Source organism: Melitaea cinxia, chromosome 1 (genome assembly GCF_905220565.1).
Source record: "Melitaea cinxia chromosome 1, ilMelCinx1.1, whole genome shotgun sequence".
In the NCBI taxonomy this organism is placed as follows: Eukaryota; Metazoa; Arthropoda; class Insecta; order Lepidoptera; family Nymphalidae; genus Melitaea; species Melitaea cinxia.
Genome location: NC_059394.1, coordinates 12,826,668 through 12,847,796, shown reverse-complemented (window position 1 = coordinate 12,847,796; position 21,129 = coordinate 12,826,668). Strand labels below are relative to the sequence as shown.

Here is a 21,129-nt window from a genome sequence, read left to right as displayed (position 1 = left end):
AGGCCAACTTGACAGAATAATGTATTGGTACTTAATACGCGTGTATCTTAGAACCAATATTTGATAATGACCTATAATTTGAATTATCAATATAGATTAAATTAAAAAAAAAAAAAAAACATAGATAACCTGTAAGAGAAGATTGTCTTTTTTAAAAGAAATGTATATTTTGGAACATAAACTAACGTCGAATAGTAATAGAATTAACAAAGAATAGACAAGAGAGTAGAATTGACAAATTAACAACTAGTCTATACTAATATTATAGAGAGGTAAAGTTTATAACTTTGTTTGTATGTAGGGGGTAATCTTCGCAAATACTGATCCGATCATGAAAATTTTTTCACTAACAGAAAGCTACACTATTCAGGAGTGCTATAGGCTATATTTTATTGTAATTGGACAAAAAATTCAGTAAATAAGAAAAAGATTAAAATATAATATCAAAATGGTAAACAAACTAGCGCCATCTATTGCTATTAGAAAACAATTTATTAGTCTTTCGAAATTATTAATTTAGTCTTATTTTAGTCTATCGAAGACGTTTTCTCAAATATCATTTGAACCAATATAAATGTACAACATAACAAACGATAAAATTTAAAATATAGAAAAAACAACCTTTGTCCAAATATTTTAAACGTAAACGTAAATATACAAATACACCGTTATAATATTTTTACACAATTTTTCATTTCACATATATTACAACTTTAAAAGAAAAAATTTAAGGGAAAACCTCTACAAACTAGTTAGGCTAAATATTTGTTTAGCTTTCAAATTGAAATTTAAACAAAGTAACACTACACAGTAATATACAGTAACACAACTTTTTAACTTCATTTATTTTTGTTAGAAAAAAATCGCAAGAAATTCTATTAAAAATAATTATTTTTTCAATATACCTACTATTAACTACTATATCCTTAAACATTCTACTGCCCATTGACAAATACAAACTTTTCTTTCGTGTATTGTAATTACAATTCAATAAAGAAGTTTTATCAAAATTAAAAATTGAAAATTCACGCTTCATATATCTTTTATATTATTATGGTTACGGTATCAAAGAATATAGCCACCCCCTCTCTTCCCGTGGGTTTCGTAAGAGGCGACTAAGGGATAACACAGTTCCATTACCACCTTGGAACTTATAAAGCCAACCATCAAACTGCTGGCTTTGAAATACGCAGGCCGAAGACGGGCAGCAGCGTCTACGGTGCGATAAAGCCAGCCCTACGGTCAATAACCCGCCTGCCCAGCGTGTTGACTATGGGCAAAACACATGAGTTCACGCCATTTTTGGCTATGTCCAGTAGTGGACTGCGAAAGGCTGCTGTGATGATGTGATGTATCTTTTATACTTGAATTTTATAACGGTAATAATTTAAAATGTTTTCGTGTTTACAGCTCGGTAACAAATATAGAAGAATCATTGAAAAATATATTAATTCAAGACTTGCTCTCAAAGCATCCAGCCTTTGGGCAAATAAAAGTAGATACTTCAAGTATAGTAATAAAAAGAGATTTAGAACATACATATCATTCAGAGCAATATGTAAAAGAAGCATTAAATGAAAGCATGGCTACTAATAATGTTAAGTCTCAAATACCTCAAAATACAAAAGACAAAACTTTACAAAGCCGAATCGGTGTTGTACGCAAAACTACTATTAAACCAAATCAGTCATCCAAAAACAATGACCCAGATGAACCTGACATAGACACTGAGAATATACCAGTAGTTCAAGGGTCCTTTCAAATAACTAAAACAGAAGCGGATATAACGGAAAATAAACATAGCGCAAATCCATCACGAAATGAAGAAAAGGTAAATAAAAGTTTTTCAACTTCGAGAACAACAACAACTACTAAATCTTTAACGACAAAATCAACACCATTTCAAAATACAAGTACAAAAAAAGGGTTAGCTACCACACCTAGAATTCGACCAATTACGATTAAATCTACGTTAAACATTAAACCAAAGACTGAAGAAAAAGGTAATAAACAACAGGAAATAACCACACGTAAATCTATAATTTCTACGCCAACCACAGTGAAATCAACCATATCGACAAAAATCACAACAACTTCGACGACTACAGTAGCAACTACTACAAAAAATGTATCACAAATTTTATTTGATCTTCTTACAAATGAAAATCATGGTAAAGATTTGCCAAAAATTGATACATTATTCACAGTTCCACATGTAATTGATAATGAACCATGGCGACCTATAACTAGACCATATTATGAAACAACTAGCAAACAGCATGTATTGCCTGAGGAAGATGTAACTGAACAAGGAGCAAATGACAGGATTGGGGTGGCAGAAGTTGTTGAAGATACATCTCTATTGGAAAGTATCTTAAGCCCGATACTTCCAGCAAAACAAAGAGATAAAACTACACGTAGACCTTCAGGATTATATAATATGGATCCTCATTTAGGCGGTGAAGTTTATATGCCTAGTCCCGTTTATACCAGTTTTACTCTTCCTGCTTTTATACCACCATTTAAAGACATGGAAACTCTCGGTTCAAGTTTCCCAAAACCACACCCACTGCCTGTTGACAAGATAAGCAGTGTTGTAGAAATACCAGAAACTAATCAGAGTACCAATGACGATGACGGAAAGCCTATCATTAGGCCACCAAAAGATAAAAAAACTTCTGTAACGATTAATGTCGTACAGTCAGACCAATATGATAATAGCACAGAAAAGGTATCTATAGAGGGTATGTCAATCCTTAAAAAACAAAATACGTCTAATGTTTCTTCAAAGCTTACAACAACAATTACTTCGAGTGCTACAATAAATGAAATTATAACCACTACTAATCTTCCTATAAATGACACCATGACAAATATTCCTCTTACAAATAAAACAAAGGATCATAGTAAAGAAAATTTTACAAAACGCCCTAATAATAAGGTATCGATTATACCCTCAACTAGTTTACCACATCACACTTGGGAATTAGTTAATACATCCACTAACAGTAATGGTACAACGAGTAAAAATTCCTCTCCTCAAAAATACTATAATGACACACTACAAGCGATAATAACAAAAAATGATGCTATTTCACCCAATACAACTCCTAGATTTCCAAGTAAACTTGCTATTTTGCGTAATTTAACAGATATCATAAAACGATACTCACAAAATACGCCGGAAAAACAAAACGAATCCACAACCCAACTATCGACTATAAAAAGTACTGAAGAATATAATATCGAAGATGAACATCGTCATCTACCAAATGAAATGACGGGATATGTAGAAGTCGTTTCAGATGAAGAGCTTGAAACTACTACCGCTAGAATAATAACTTTGATGCCAGCAAAATCTAACTTAGGTGTAAATCGGCCACTACGACCTCGGCCAAAAATTGAACCACAAGAAATAAAAGAAGAAAAGCGAAGTTTTTTAGATACACGAGAAAAAACGGATACACTAGTGGAATATGAAAATGTCGACGACGTTGTACACGATTTATCTGAAAATGTACCAGAAGCGTCAGAAATCGTAACAACATCGACACTTATATATAATGACAAAGTCGACAATGTAGCTGATATGATTGCATCTTTAAGAACGCCAGAAGCAGGAGGGAGTCATTCAAGTGGAAATCGACTCCCTAAATCTCATGCTAATTTATATCCTAGTAGTAGTAACTTTATACAGACTGTTTTGGAAAGTACTAATGCATCTGCCATACCACAAGGAACGTATAGAGTATCATATCATGTTTCAGGAAGCGTAAGTACGAAACAAGCAAATAAAACACAACCTCTACCTGCTTATGAATTGGCTTTAGGACCAGACGTCGTACTAGATATACCATTAAACCAAACCGGTTCGTTAACAGCTGATAAATTAAAGCAACTTGCAAATTTAGCAACCATTTCAGATTTCAACAATAATAGTTTATTTCGAGCTCCTGGAGGAATCATTTCAACTAAAGCAATTCCATCAAGCTACGCTTTAAATTCAGCTGGTTTTAAGATACTGACCAAAACATACAACAAATTAGATTTACAATCTTCGAAACAAGGTGAAAATAATTTAGGTAAACTAGAAAAAAACTACAGCGTTCCCCAAAAAATTAAGGATATCGTTAAAGAAGTAAACGACATCGGTAAGAATATTATTGACGAAGTAGCAATCGTTTATCGTAAAGACCAATATTTTATATAATGGTAATGTTTATTTTTCAGAGGAATGTAACAACGCAACATCATTTTTATGTAGTAGTGGAGCTTGCATACCTTCAACATCACGTTGCAACAAATTACTGGATTGTCCTGGAGGTGAAGACGAGCGAGCTTGTTCTTGTGCAGATTACTTACGAGCTGAATTTTCGCAGTCAAAAATTTGCGACGGTTTTGTTGACTGCTGGGACTACTCTGACGAAAATGAATGTGGTATGTAGTTACCGTATCATACATTAATAATATTATAAACTGACAACAGAGTCCTAATACTTATGTTATTTGTGCAGAATGGTGTGGAAAAGGTCAATTTGTATGTTCTAATGCACGTCAATGTATACAACTGACAAAGGTTTGTGATGGAACACCGGATTGTCCACTAGGTGATGATGAAAAAAGTTGTGTCGCTTTAGGTGATGACATAGAAGACAATGAGGTGATTCCTTATAACGAAGAAGGTAACAATCATTGATATTTTTTAATTTTATTAAATAAATAATAAATAAATAAAATAAAAATATTTATCAGTCGAATGACAAAAGATCCATAATTTTTAGTAAAAATAAAAAGACAGTAATATTACATATATTACAATATACAATATATAATACTACATACATAATATATACAATGTTTTAAATATAACTTATGTTTTGTTTTGTACAATTTTCAGGGTTTGTAATGGTGCGTAAGCGTGGTGTTTGGGGTAGATTATGTGTTGAGAACTTCAATGACGTTGTTGCACAAGCACACAGTTCGCTTAAGCTCCCTGATTTAGGTAGAGCCGTTTGTCGAGCTATGACTTTTCAGTAAGTTAATTTAAAAAAAAAACAGTAAATAATTTATAATTATAAGTCACATATCTACAATAAAACAAATAAAATTAGAGTGTCTGTGTGTAATATCAAAATAACCGCTTTTTACAAAATGCATATGGATGTATACACGATACATATACCAAAATGACATTTTATAAATTTTTTGTCACTCTGTCTGTCTGTCTGTTTGTTCCGGCTAATCTCTGAAACAGCTGGACCGATTTTGAAGGGACTTTCACTGGCAGATAGCTGACCTAGAACGGAGTAACTTAGGGTACTTTTATTTTATAAATTTATTTATTTTATAACTCTGCGAACTGAACAATAATATTTTTGTTAAATTTCACGCAGACGACGTCGCGGGCACAGCTAGTTATAGATATAATGATTATTGTTGTGTGTCTAAATTAACTGTATACAAAGTGTATATTTCATAGTATTTTTCATTTCGTATAATTTTTAGTCGCCTCTTAAGACACCCAAGGGAAGAGATTGGTGGCTATATTCTTTAATGCCGTAGCCACAGAGCTACACTGCTGGCTTTGAAATACACAGACCGAAGACGAGCAGCAGCGTCTTCGGTGCGACAAAGCCAGCCCTGCGGTCATCAACCCACCTGCCCAGCGTGGTGACTATGGGCAACACACATGAGTTCATGCCATTTTTGGCGAGAACTTGTGGAGGCCTATGTCCAGCAGTGGACTGTAATAGGCTGAAATGATGATGATCATGATGAAGTTATAAAGAGGGTGGGGATTAAGGGGGTTAATAACAGTGGATGAATGTCAGTGGTCTGTTATCTGAAAGAAAGGCGAGGAAGTTCTCCCTTTTTCTAATTCAATGTATTTGAAACATGCTAAGAATAATATGTATTGGACTTCAGCGATTCACCCTGGACTCGCGAGGCACGAGAGGGACGCAAGGCCAGTACCATAGGATACTGGGAGGTGCAGCACAACGCGCACGCCCGCGCGGCCGACACGCGGCTCACGTTCAAGCGCTCCTCGTGCGCGCGCCACCGCGCCCTGCGGGTGCGTTGCAAGGACTTGGAATGCGGCATACGACCGCACGCCGATGCTCAACAACCCAGGTATTGGCATTGGTTGACCATGCTGAAGTAAATAATTTCTTATCATTAAAAGTCATTATTTAATTTTATTGTAATAATTATTTTGAAATTATTGTAATGAACAACTTTTTCGGATTTTATCGCGGTTTATTAAGTTTTTTCGATGCCCAACTTTTTTTGTTGTAAAGTATCCGAAACGTCGGGTATCTAAAAAACTTAGTAAAGCGCGATAAAATCCGAATAATTTGTTTCATTATAGTGAGTGAAATTCGCGTAAACATTAGAAAATAATATTAAAATTATTAATTTACTTTTTTACGATACCACCTGTTAAAGACTATATTTTGTTAAATTTTCTTTGTAAAATACCATGTTAAAATCTACATAACGTCAATGTTCAGAGTACCTCGCGTTTGCTTTAGATTAGAGAAATGTTATTGTATATGGCGAGGTGCGTTGTATGGGCATCGGTAGCGTTGTGTTGGTTAGGGCTGTAACTCACGAGCGCGTGCGGTGGGGCAGGGTGGTGGGCGGCGGCGGCGCGGCGGCCGGCGCCTGGCCCTGGCAGGCGGCGCTCTACCGCGACGGCGACTTCCAGTGCGGCGCTACGCTCGTCTCCGCGCAGTGGCTACTTTCCGCCAGCCACTGTTTTTACCAGTACGTATACCTTTGCGGTTTCTATTATTACTTTTTTCTTTGTGTACAAAATTATCAGTCTTCATATATCTTTGTTTGATTTTCAATTTTTGTGGATAGATTAATACATTTTTTTTTTGAATCTACACCTCCGACATGGGGATCGGAGTCCTTACTTAAGCTACTCGTTCATACCAGTTCTCGCATTTATTCTTCTCGCACGTTCATCCTGCATACTAATTTTCTTTCTTTCATTCTTCCACATTCATACACTGGTCCCATCTACGCTAGTCCTAATTTCTAATTTTGTTTCTTATTCCATTTTTTTTTAACACGGGAAAATGATTGGGGTTTGAGCATAATATTTTTATTTACACTTTTTATCTTATTTTTATCTTTTATATACATAACTTGCATTTACAACAATTCTTGTTTCTATTTTATAACGTAAGATTCACAGATTAATAAGTATGAAAGATTAATGAGCAAATAATACGAATAAAAATGTGTTCGTCAGAGCTACCGACGCGCACTGGGTGGCCCGGCTGGGCGCGCTGCGGCGCGGCGCGTGGCCGCGCGGGCCGTGGGAGCGCGCGGCGCGCGTGCGGCAGGTCGTGCTGCACCCGCGGTACGCGCCGCGCGGCTTCCGCAACGACGTGGCGCTGCTGCGGGTGGACCCGCTGACGCTGCACGCGCGCCTGCGCCCCGCCTGCCTGCCGCGGCCGCGCGCGCCCCCGCCCGCCGGCCGCCACTGCACCGTCGTGGGCTGGGGGCAGCTTTACGAACACGAACGCGTCTTCCGTAAGCTTAGTCTGAATGTAATCTCATTTGTTGTAGTTTTTTTGATCGGCATGGAGTTTTCCCTTATTCATTCTTATAAGTAATTTGGTGACATAATCATTTACAGTAGAAAAAGATGAGATGATCCAACAGAAAACGCCGCTGCAAATTAATGTGCTAAATTCGTTTCAAACTTCATCTCATGATCGATGGTTATAGAAAAGTACAAATCTTCTAGCTTTAAGAGAAATTTTCTAAAACGCCGTGTTCGTTTTCCAGCGGATACCTTGCAGGAGGTAGAGCTTCCAGTCATCTCGACGGCGGAGTGCCGGCGCCGCACGCGACTACTGCCGCTGTACCGCGTCACGGACGACATGTTCTGCGCCGGCTACGAGCGCGGCGGACGGGACGCCTGCCTCGGGGACTCGGGGGGACCGCTCATGTGTCAGGTATTATTGTTTATATGTCATGTATTTTGAGGTAGGGCACAGCAGATAATATCCTGCTCAAAAGCTGGATCAGTCCGACTGGGAAAATACCTCAGCCTTAGATACAGCAAATCAGAGCTAAATAATACTTATCTCAAATAGTATTATGTCCATCGGTCAGTAGATAAGTCATATTAGGAGGGTCGGGGATAGGATCGGAAAAGCGTTTCTGTTATTGCAGGACTTCGTAGACTACCGTAATCGCTTACCGTCAGGTATGCTGTACGCTTGTTTACTAACCTAGTCATATAAAAAATCCTTACATATATATCATCACGGAATAGCTAATTTCTTTTTTATTTACTTACCTTTATTATCAGTTTAAACAAATAACATATTCACATTGGAAAAAAAAAATTATAAGAGTTTTTGATACTAACCAAGTACAAAATGTTCGTAGTAATGCTTTCGTTTCAAAATTTCATGATACCTGTTGCTTTCCATTTACTTACAGAGTCGCTGAGTTACACTATGCAACACTGCCAAATATTGACATTAACATGTTTAAGAACGTTAAATGGGAAGCCATTAAATTGAATGAATAAATGAATGGAAGTGTAGTATCTGAAAACAACACTAGTGTTCATTTTTATCGGTGTTAATCAATATTTATTGAATTCACAAACAGTCTTTCAATAAGTTTTAGTGCTTTCACAATTCGCAGGAAAATAAATCATGATTTTATTATCATAATAATTTTCATTAATAATAATTATTTCTACTAACCATAAGAGAAATATTATTGAATTAATCAAATACAACCAATAAGTAGTCGAACTGAATATATTTATTCTCAGCAGACGTTTTATCGAATTGATAATTCAATGACTGTAACGAAATTTAAAACTTAATTATGTAATAACAATACTAATTAAATAACGTTAATTTATTCAGAGGTTATTTATAATAATTATTGCTTCAAATCATTTATTTCTCAATGTTATTTATAACGTTACGAATAATTAAAAATCATAGGCAGAGAGAAAAATTCTTTTCTTTTTGAAGTAAAACTTAGTGAAGATAGAAAGAGAGAGAGTTACGTTAAGTAAGTTTTAATTCAATCGTGTCGAAAAGACACTCGTTTTTTTGTTGTTGGTAGTATTGGGTAAAACACTGTCAAACGCGACTTTTTCAAGTGTCGAACAGTGTACAACAATGTTCGACAGTGTCGTTGATGAAAAGCGCTTTGTCGAACACTGCGTTATACAGCGTCGCTTTTTGTGTGATTGGAAAGCAATCTACGTAATTTACTATCTAGTTCGTTACTTCAATCGACAATTGGGCCGAAATCAATTGTGCAGTTGAACATCCGCTCCGCTTGTTGTTATATTAGCAAATTAATTGAAATCGCGAAGCTGACGTGTTCGTAATGACCTGGTAAATTTCGGAACAGCAAAATAAATCAATACTATGCTTTAGCGTACAATTCAGTGCAAGTAAACACATTTGCAATAAGTTAAATGCAATTTCTTAAACGCCAAAACAAATATTTGCGATATATTAGTAAAAAAGTTAATTCATAAAAATTTAACGTTAAACATATAAATTTAGTACATCGTATTTAACCTCTTACAATTTTTTTTTTTTTTTTTTTTTTTTGTTAAATTAATCCAACTGAATGTAATTCAAATAAAATATAGTTGATAAGATGCACATAAATATAACTACCATTGCCGCCGTAACAAAGCGAACATTCGATCTGTAATTATGAAATTTGAAGTATAAGCAAACAAATTTTTAGAAAATAATTGTTTGCAGGCAAACGAAGAAAAACCGACTTCAATTATATCGACAAGTAACACAACGTAGGTAGACGAAAAAATAGTCAAGTAAATACGCATTATCAAAGATTACTCCAAAAGTTGTAATCAGATCTCGATGAAATTTAAATGTGACCACATGATAAACATCGGCTTTCGATTGATGATTGAAATTAAAAATCATCAAAATCGGTACACCCAGTAAAAAGTTACGCGGATTTTCGAGAGTTTCCCTCGATTTCTCTGGGATCCCATCAACAGATCCTGGTTTTCTTATCATGATACCAAACTAGGGATGTCTCCTTTCCGACAAAAAAAAAGACTTATCAAAATCGGTTCATAAACGACTGAGTTTCCCGGAACATACATAAAAAATACATATACATATACGGTCGAATTGAGTAATCTCCTCCTTTTTTTGAAGTCAGTTTTTTTTTTTTTTTTTTTTTTTTTATAAATAGAGATGTCCACAGGCTTAAAGTGCCCATGCTTTTGTTATTCCGATTTTTAGTTTTATTACTGATCGTTTACTTGTTACACTACTGCAGCTTACATTAAGAGAACTAATTATTCTGTCTTAGTATCTCTAATGCAGACGTGAGTCCACCGACCAAAATTATGCTAAACTTAATTGATATCTTACATGCAAAAAGACATAGAATTATATTGCGCCTTACTTTGATTATTGTTGTCACTATTATAATTATTATTATTATTATCTATGTTTATATATACACTTACTTGCTATCTATAATATATGTACACTTATTGTCTAGTTAACGTATATGTACACTTATGGCCTACTTACAATATACACTTAACCTATGTTATTATTAGTATTTTTTTTTTTACTTCAAGTTTTTTCCTTACATTAAATTGCAATTTATTCCTACAAATAAGGTGTGCTACAATTTTAACATTTCGAGCACACCCTCAATGACGGCGGCATTTTTGAAGTCGGTTAAAAATTTGTATTTTTTGTACAATTCGCAAATGAAATACAAACAAAAAAATATCAATATCCAATTATTGTATACAATTTGTATTCAGCACACACATCCACAAAATTTACATATTAATATTAGTAACCATATATGATTCTGGATAAATTTACATTTTAACAGGAGGCAGGTCGGTGGTACATTCATGGGGTTACAAGTAACGGCTATGGATGCGCGCGAGCCAACCGTCCAGGCGTCTACACGAAAGTCTCCAACTACATAGAATGGATAGACAGCGTTATATCCACTTTCACGCCTGAGAAAAACGAAACAATACCGTCGAGCGATGAACAATACTCTAACGAAGATTTCTACTCGGATTTAGAAGCGGCGGAGAATAAACGAGCCATTCATAAAACGTACGATTCGTGTAGGGGCTTTAGATGCCCTCTCGGCGAATGTTTGCCGGCGTCGAGTGTTTGTAACGGTTTTCTGGAATGTTCCGACGGAAGCGACGAATGGAACTGCAGTAAGAGATCGTCAAATTCGAGTAGATTAAATCCAGATTGAGTCAGTACTGTATATATTCAATGTAAGCCAGTAATTATAGATTACAATTATTCAATCTCGACTGATACTTTATAAGTAGAATTTAAGGTACGTTATGTGTAATTTTACATAGGAATCTCAATTTCTGAAAATGTAATTCTTTTTTAATTAAAAAATATTATCTATTTATGCCATACATTGTGGGTATTTGTATATATAGCTATAATATTTTTATATGCCCGATCTTTTGTTCTGTTTACTTTAAACTATTTATTCAAAAATATGGACAACCTTTTCCGTTTGAATTGTATCATTTCAAATGGACGATGTAGACCATAAATAAAATTAAATATAAAATAATTTGCTTATTATTTCCTTGCCATACTATTCACTAGGTGTCGACGAAGAGGTAATTAAAAGGTATAATAAAAACTCTTACACTTAAAAATTATTTTAATCTTTCCACAAATAAATTAAAATATCTTCAAAATAAGAATAGCATAATAAATAATTACAATTCTTATTAGAGTAGTCACAATAATTACGAAACACAGATACTGATTAACAAAGGTTTCATATTATAATACTTCCATTAATACAATTATTAATTATTACAATATTATTATCAAATAAAAAAATGTAGCAGATGTCCTTTTATAAAATATCTCGAAAGATCACATAAAATTAATCGTCATTACAACAGTTACTTCGAAAGTAATCTTAGAGAAAGCTCCGACGACCGACGTATTCCGGGGTTTTATAATCACTATTCAATTACAAATAGTCGAATTAATAATGCAAAATACCTAATACAAAATCGAGACATTCACACTCCTTAATTAATCTAACGCTACGTTCCGTACCAAGCAGTACTCCGGCTGTCCGATGACTGAACAAATATAAAAACACGAATAAGCGAGGAACATCTTAATATTCACATAAAGGCCAGTAAATACTCGAATTATAGTTATTTCTACGTCATATTTGATTTATGTCATATACGTCTAGGATTGAGAAAGTGAGCATCAAATTATTTACGAATTATAAATTAGACTGATCGGGGTTCTCCGGGTGTACTCGGCTTTACATTATTTTATATAAGAAGAAATTTTGTGCATTTCGGTCGAAGTGTGGGTGAATCGCCTCAATTATAAGGTAAAAGAATATATAGGAACGAATAAATTTAATCCGTGCAAAGTATACGTAATACGTAAGTATGTTGCATATTGAAAGACTCGCCCGATAAGACGGTATTATACGGTGTTCTGGAGAATAAAATAAAGTACAGCGAGTACCCGGCACCAAACAGTACAGCGGCCAACGGTTTAGCCTTTGTTCTCGACGGGCGTCGTGATGAGCCCGGAGGGTTTGTTCAGGACCGTTTTGAACTGTTCGGGAATAGGGTGCTCCGTCTGGAACAAATAGACAAGCATGTAATACTCTACACTTTGTTCACGTTTCTGACTCGTGACGTCATATTTTACAGCCTATATTACTTTTAGATAATGTATAAACTATAGCTTACTAATTTGGTAACTAATCATTAAAGTCATTGTTTTTTAGTCTATTAAAAACACAATTGGTTTAGTTCCGTTGTTACTGTAAAAAAAAATGAGATTAGGGGTGAAGTATATTTTCTAAAAAAATATAAAAACTCGGTAGTGGTAATTTGTACTTACATAGTCACCGTTGCCCTTCGGCACGAGCACGTTCATCTCCGAAGACTTGGAGGACACGATCTCTACGTCCGTGGACTCCTGCGAGAGATAGATCTGGCAGCCGTCCGTCTTGTCGATCGAGATCGTCGGCACCTTACCAAGCACCTACACCAACATTTACAAAACATAAATAAAAAATAAAGACAAATATTAGGAAAACCATATCATGAAATTTGTATAAAAAACTCAAAGCAGTACAGAATTTGAAATAAAAAATTTTATACGTACAAATCGTACTAAAACTGTCAAATCAACAGTGAATTTATAATACAACAAAGTAAGAATATTTTTATCAGAATAAATAAAAAAAAATGAAGACATTTCTAACCAAAATCTTTTTCAATTTATATTAATCAACCTCCGATGAAAATAAAAAATAATATTACCTATTTTTTTTTCAATAAAATACAATTTGACATGCCGTGATTGATATCTCAATGTCAGAATTTCCGCGAATTTCTTGATAAAATACATTTATTTTTCAATCCGGTTATACATGATATTGTTTTAGAAAAAAAATTATTAAAATTGTCATTAATATTGATTGTAGTAGTAGCTTGAAATAATGAACTTAGAGAGGATACAACAGTTTGCAGTTAATAAGGAAATGACGAACGAGGCCTTGTCAGTATTTGGAAAATATTGGGAAAGTGCTCTCGAATATTTTGGAGTTCCTTTTATCCAACTGTTTTGTACAATTTATGCACATTGTACATGGTTTAATATGGTATGTTGAATATTTTAATAGTTATAACAACATGGTATTGTCAAATACGTATTACGGGTTACGTCGTGCGGCTAAAGACCGTGTGAATAATTTAGGGAGACAGAGCGAGTCGGTCGATCGATTTCTGTACCAATTTCTCTTTACAGATGATATTCCTTATAAAATGCGTCCCAACGGGAATCTATATGCATAAATTCATAAGAAGTATATATATAGCTTCCCGAGAAAGATTGAAACAGAAGGAATTAGAGCTAGAAGACATAAAGTTGCAGGTTAAAAAAAAAAACATTTTTTAAATTTATTGTTTATTATAAAAAAAGTAAAAAAAAAATCATGAAATATTTTTCTTTAGATTCAAATAGTTAATACAAAACTAAGGCTACGCGACGCTGAATTTGCCGAGCGGAGAGATTTGCTGCGGCGAAAAGTTGAGCAACTTCGTATTGTGAGAAAGCGAGTTCACGAAATAATATTCGCTAATGACGAACTGCGAAATGCGATCAATGGCAACGCGCCCTGGGAGGACGAAACAAATTGTAATGCCAGTAGCACGCCCGAGGAAGGTATTCATCGATATTAATTACGCCTAGAACGATAATAAAATTTCCTAAATATAATCGCTTTTATTTCGTATTTATACTATATCAAAAGCCATATTCATACTATGACGAAGCCTATTTCTAGGTAAGGTCTAATCAATAGCGTTATCAAATAAGACAGGAACTTAAAACAAATATTATTTTTTACATTATAAATTCCATAAGAACTCTTTCAGAGTGTAAATTTATTGTGGAATTGCTAAAGGAGATGAAGTCTGATCAAGTCGATAGACTAGAACGAGACGCAATAAAAATGAGTTGTACAGAACATTCGGCCGAACCCTTAAGTGCAGACAACAGCGTCTATTCTTCAGCAAATGACTGTGAAAATAAGCAAGATTATCACGTGAAAATTGTCAAAGTGACTAATGTATATAAAGTCGCATATCTCCGGCATTTCATTAAACAAAAGAGAATTCGACGCGCAAACAAACAAGCATTATTAAGGAAGAAGGTTATTAATGAATTACTGCAAAGTAGTATAAATGTACAAAACTTTAAATATATCTTTATTATTTTAGATGGATAGCATCAAGAAACTTTTAGACGATTGGCAAAATACTTTAAAGATGGTGATTAATAATAAGCTCTCTCTCGTGAACCTCGATACGCAACATTTAGACATCGCTTCCCAGGAGGCTATGGGCGATTTTTCAAAACCAAAGTTCAATAACTCTTCGGACTCCGACAGTGATTTCAGAAACAGCGCAGACAGTTGTCAAGATGACTACTGTATTAGTTGGTCACAAAATCAATACCGACCTATACCCAAATACGATGTAAGTACCAATCTACTAATAAAGTGGTGAATTATGAATCTTAATTGGTAATCCGCTAAGTTTACGTCAACACTCATGAATAAATTACATCGGAACATTATGTTTTACATCGGATCGTATTCACTGCTATACCTACTTTATGATTTATCGAAAAGGTTACGAAATGACTTTCACGTCGTATGTTTTAGGATTTCAACATGAACTTTGAAGTTAAACGAGATGGTTACGATTTGGAAGAATGTTTGAATAAATATGGTAATGACGAAAAATGTGATTGCAGTTTAAACGCAGGGATTTTATTTGTCGTACCAGAAGAAACAAACAGTCAAGTAGAAATTGAAGAAATTACGAATGACCAAGAGTGAAAGTTCTCGTACTTAGTTTCTTAATAATATATATTAATTAAATATAATAAAACAGTATTAAACAATTTTTACAAAATAAGTTTAGTTTGTTCGTGGCAAGTCCACTAGAACCTAATTAAAATGTTAACAAACATTAAAATTATTAATTAATGTTACAAGAGCATCTCAAAGCACTAATTAATCTCAACTAGCTTCAGAAATTGTCTAAATGAGAGTTTCTGTTCTTTACGGAAATAGGTCAAGTTTATTCTCACAACATTTCTGCGTTATAAATACAATTCGTACACATATGAATAATGAATTACTTCATAAAAATAGGTCAAATAATATTAAAATATAAAAATTTATTAATTATTAGATTACAATAATAACTACTATAAAGTTTTTGGTCATTCGTTTCGTTTTTCTGTTAAGGACCATTTTCATTTTTCATTATTTTTTTTCTACTAGCTATTATCTCTACCATGAGTGCTGTTTTGAAGTAAGTGTGGGTTTGAATGCACACACCATCCTACTGTGTTTACTCGTGTGTATAGTCGTAGCCTATATCCAAAGACTATAATTGTTCTTTTAGCTAAAAGACCACCTTTGTACATCTTCTTTTATTTGACAAACTTCGTAACGCCATATTTTTTTTCGTGAATACGTCAATTTTTTCCAATTTTCTTATATACAACCTTATCTAAACAATAACGATCACAAAAAAAGTACCAAACTTGACGCAGTCGTTCGTAAGTTACGACCGTACATATATTTTAAAGAGTCATTTTTATTTACATAGACTCATAGAAACAGATAAAAGATAAAAGAAAAAATTTAAAAGATACAAATAAGAGATATTGTTCTTATTTTTTAATATCGTACGACACTAACCTGCATCTGCACCGACTGACAGTTGACGAACTCGACGCTGGAGACCAGGTTGTCGAAGACCACGGCGCACTTAGTGCACGAGTCGAGTACCACGCCATTGATCTTACCGCGAACAGTGAGAGCAGAGTCGCGGCAACGGAACATGTACACAACGTTGTTCATTTCCGCGTTTTCGACCACTAGGTTCGAGTTACCCTTTTGGTATTCCTGTAAAAGATAGACGTCGATTAGACACGTTAATTAGCATTTTAGGTCCGGTTCCTATATTCAAGAAACCTTTCATTTTACTCGCGAGACTTTCATTATCGACTATCCCGTTGGCGCAAATTACAGCGGCCCTGCTTTTTCTATGCTATTCTGGATTTGGGTGTGATATATGTACTTACTGCAACATTACATTTACATTATTGAGTGCAATAACTATATTTATATCACCCAAAAAAAGCAGTTCTACAATCGGCTGTTATAGATCTTGCGATCTACGAGCGCGCGGCGCCCTTAGTTGCGTGAGTGACCAATATGTATACGCGTCAATATTGGCGTGAGTATTTGTGTGTACGGTTAGCAAACAAAAATTCATTAATTGAAATTATGGATTAATCTATTGGTGTTTAATATAGATGAAAATTATACATCATATATTAAATTAAAAATTAAAATATATATTATTTACTTGAATTATATATTATTATTATTATATATAGAGCCACAATATATAACTGCACTACTTGTACAAACAATTATATTGTTACTAAAATTATTTGAAACGGGATATTTACCATGTTTTTCATTTTCACTCTGCGGAGCTTGATATTTTGACATTATCTGCGAATGTCTTGTTCACGTAAATAAGAGTGAAAATGAAAAGCCTAGTAAATATTCCGTTTTAAATAATTTTAGTTTTGAAAATAACCATGTTAATTTAAATAAAATATATATATATCGTTATTACATATATTTTAAACAAATATACCCATTTTTGCTCACTTCAGTTCGCAAAACACCGATATATAAAAACGCTTAGATAAAAAAAAAGTTGATGTCCGCCCCGTAATTGTCTCAGGGGAGCAGCTCTCTAGCTCTCTAAATCCGACCTTGGGTAAGCCCACATTTATCATATTATCCAAAACCTACATACAAGTGTTATTCGATGTATATCTTCAGCTAACTAGATTAGATTTATTATATTATTATAAAAAAGATAGCTAAAAGAAAAGAGAAAGATAGCTAAATTAGATTTATTATATTATTATAAAAAAGAACTTATTTAATAATTATCGTCATGTAAAACTTCTATGATTTTTTTGCTACTACTACATATACATAGTATATATGTCGTCTCGTATAATCTTACATAGCACCTTTAGCTGCCTTGTCAGGACCTCATTTGTTGAAGAGTATAATTATACCACTTTATTCGCACTCGCTACTATAAGTTCAGTTTTGAGACGTACAATTTTCAATGCGTCTTTTACCTACGTCGTGTTAGTCAAAGTATAACGATGTATGAAATGTACTCAAGCGCATTAAATGTGAAGAAGCTGTTGTTTATCATATAAAAACGAATTAACCACACGCAGTAGATGTTACACAGTGTCAATTTCCCTTACTTCACTGTAACTACATTATGTATATTGAAAAGGGAATTTAGCAAATATATAATTGATTTTACTTATGTCACCAAAAATACAATTTATTACTTATAGATGAATGCGCTGTACTTATACTGTAACTATGATACATACATCAATGATTACATTACAACTATGATATCAAAATTATGATATCATCTACTCAAATATATTTTCGTTTTATTTATTTACAAACAACATTAAGTTATAAGATCATTATTAATTTAGCCTTGAACCTTCGAAAAAGGTTTTATAGAAAGTCGGTCAATTAAATGAGAATGCTATAAAATAATTTCAACTTCCCCCAGTCTGTGTCTCATTCTTCGTTTATGGGATTTTGTCGGTAGTAAAAGTACTTAAGAATCACATTTTCTGAGAATAGGCTCTCATATCTCAGTGTAACGTTTCTCTTATTTACGATTATTTGTCAAAACATAAAATATTTATCAAGTTCTCGAAATACTTATTGACTGTTGACTTGATATTGAAGTAAAATCAAGATTGTGATTACTAGAAATTACCTTTACATCACTGTGCCATCTGAGATATTACAGAAGCATTTATTGTATCGACTGCATATGTTCGAAATTTCTTGAAACGCATCATTTAGTAGACAGTTGCCAGGCTGTGTCTCTTAGGTTCGGATTGAAATACTGATTTCTTATCGATCTGACAATGTACACGAACTGTGAGAAAGACGTTTGTAAAAAATCTTATGCGTCACCGTGAGGTGTATGATGACGAAAACGATGATTAATAATGATAATATTTTGTTTTACTATCGACCTTTACCAGTAATCTATAATATAAAAATGAATCGCTGAATGTGTTGCTAAGCGCAAAACTCGAGAACGGTTGGACCGATTTCGCTAATTCTTTTTTTAAAATATTCCTTGAAGTACGAGGATGGTTCTTACGGAGAGAAAAATTCTAAAAAAAAAAAAAATAATAAAATTAAAGAATCGACTGTTAGGCGATACGAAGTTCGCCGGGTCAGCTAGTTAAAAATAAGCCTATAAAAATATGTTTTAAATATGTAATAGTTATTGCGCTATTCATAATATAAAGAATTTCGACTAACAACAATTAAACCTGTAAAACTTTTTAGTTGATTATTGTTAGTTATTCCTTTGTTAATATTGTGTACTATATAAATTTTACAAACATTATTATTTAGAGACTCTATTAGTGTTTTATTTTGTAGTATTCTTTTAATTGGTATGTCCTTGAATTTTCACAAAAAAAGACATAATTGCGAGATCTATACACGTTCGTTAGTTACATAGTCAATGTTTCTACTCGAGTGCACTTCGACTGAATAGAGTGAAGTTACCTTGTTAGGAAAAAAATAATTAAATGGAATACAGTTGTGTATGACAACTATATCACCAGCTACACGTAAACAAAAAGCGTTGAGTTTGTTAGCGACCAGTGAAGCGAATAATATATTATTATAGTTTCCGCTTCAAGGGCCCTCTACATTAAGAGGATACCAAAAATGTTCACAATTTCGCATTTCCTCTATTCACATAATAAAATATGCCATAATTATATTTTGTTTTCCGAAATATACACAAAGACATACATACCAATGCGTGCCAAACGTTAATTTTATCACGGTTGAGTAGTTTTAATTCCGAATTTCAATATTGCAAACAATATGTTTGAAATTAATGCCAATATCATTTTATTCAAACAGGCTGACCAGCAAATTTCGTATCACCGTTTTTTTTTCTTAAATATTAATTACACATATCAAAATAAAATATAGCCAATCTTTCAAGTGGAATCAAATTTCATCGCGGACAAAGACCGTGATACGTAGTTTATATATATATAAATTAAGATGTTAAATGTGGATTAACATAACTAAAAACATTGTAAATTAACCTATTCGTATACTTACCTATTTTAGTATGTTTAATGAAGATATAATCATGGAGGAGAAATACAAACTTTTAACGGCAGAAGATATAAAAATTAAAGGAATTAATAGGTACTGATTGTTACTTGCTTTTCCAACCAATTAATCTTGACATTATTGTTACTTTGTTTATAGTATGATTTACAGTTTATACAATTAGAATATATATAATATTATTTGATTGACATTTTTTTCTATACCTACTATAAATTTTTACTTAAGCTAAAGTAATAATATGGTTTTGGTGCAAACCAAGCGCAAAGTGCGCCTTATAAAGTCAATTTATTATCTAGCCTACTGTGTTTTTTTATAATTAACTCATTACACATTGGTTTCTCTTGGCAACTTCTTATCTTGTGTGTAAAATAAAGGTCTCATCTAGATACTTATTTCTTCATTATGGTACAGAAGATTTAACGTCTGAATTTTCTTATTACTAGCCCTTTACGAATATATTTATTTCAGTAAAAATTATAATTTTTAACATTCAGTTAAGGGCACGCATTTATCGGCACAAATTGAAAATGATATTGTCAGCAAAAACGAGTATTTATGTCATGACCTTCAGGGTAATAATAAAGTAAATATGCACGAGCAATATTTTTTGTCATTTTATAGTTCGGCCCTTTATGGTATTGGCGCGCCGTGCGTAAACATATGTCGTTATCACGAAAACTTTCCCGACTTTAAATTAACATTTTACATGAGAACCATAAGTACTTATAACGGTATAAATAAGAGGAATAAATCAAAGTTAAAAATTTATTCGTAAAAAATGGCTACAGAGGCACTTTGGATCATCATTTTACAGTTTTACTATTTGGTACATTAATTATGGTTAATGTGAAACTATAACCGATTCGGAACGTAGATTCTGCACAGAAGAATCGGCAAGAAAATTTTATTAAATTAAAGTTAAAATGAAAAAAAAAAAAATTGTTAGTATAACAAAATTCTAACAGTTTTTAGTCAGGGTGCTTGTTGAGCCGAAGTGAAATTGAAAACTTACACTATGTTCGTTTATTGAATGCCAAAAATTACTTTTTATTATCATCGATTGATGAATTCTGCTCAGATAGTTCAAATAATTTACAGCGAATAGTAGTAGGGGCGGCTCAAGGTCGGAAATATAATAAAGGCCAGGGCTGCTATCCCCAAAACAACAAAAACATTCATGTTACGTATTTTATGTACACGTTTTTTTTTATGATGAAAAACAATGATTTTTTGACATGTAACAAATTTATT

The 21,129-nt window shown here is 33.4% G+C and overlaps 2 protein-coding genes across 2 annotated transcripts in view; one reads left to right on the top strand and one right to left on the bottom strand.

Moving 5' to 3' along the window:
• LOC123657103 overlaps window positions 1-11,625 on the top strand; it is a 44,649-nt gene extending 33,024 nt beyond the window's left edge. The window contains exons 4-12 of the mRNA XM_045592692.1: window positions 1,411-4,151; window positions 4,231-4,437; window positions 4,515-4,682; window positions 4,898-5,033; window positions 5,926-6,132; window positions 6,601-6,768; window positions 7,265-7,548; window positions 7,807-7,976; window positions 10,900-11,625. Coding sequence (XP_045448648.1) covers window positions 1,411-4,151; window positions 4,231-4,437; window positions 4,515-4,682; window positions 4,898-5,033; window positions 5,926-6,132; window positions 6,601-6,768; window positions 7,265-7,548; window positions 7,807-7,976; window positions 10,900-11,286 — 4,468 coding nt within the window. The 3' untranslated portion in view covers window positions 11,287-11,625. The remainder of the gene's footprint in view (window positions 1-1,410; window positions 4,152-4,230; window positions 4,438-4,514; window positions 4,683-4,897; window positions 5,034-5,925; window positions 6,133-6,600; window positions 6,769-7,264; window positions 7,549-7,806; window positions 7,977-10,899) is intronic.
• Window positions 11,626-11,769: 144 nt separating this feature from the next.
• Window positions 11,770-21,129, bottom strand: part of LOC123653883 (adenylyl cyclase-associated protein 1) — a 28,794-nt gene continuing 19,434 nt past the window's right edge. The window contains exons 9-11 of the mRNA XM_045589863.1: window positions 16,327-16,533; window positions 12,945-13,088; window positions 11,770-12,677 (exon numbers count right to left, since the gene is read on the bottom strand). Coding sequence (XP_045445819.1) covers window positions 12,591-12,677; window positions 12,945-13,088; window positions 16,327-16,533 — 438 coding nt within the window. The 3' untranslated portion in view covers window positions 11,770-12,590. The remainder of the gene's footprint in view (window positions 12,678-12,944; window positions 13,089-16,326; window positions 16,534-21,129) is intronic.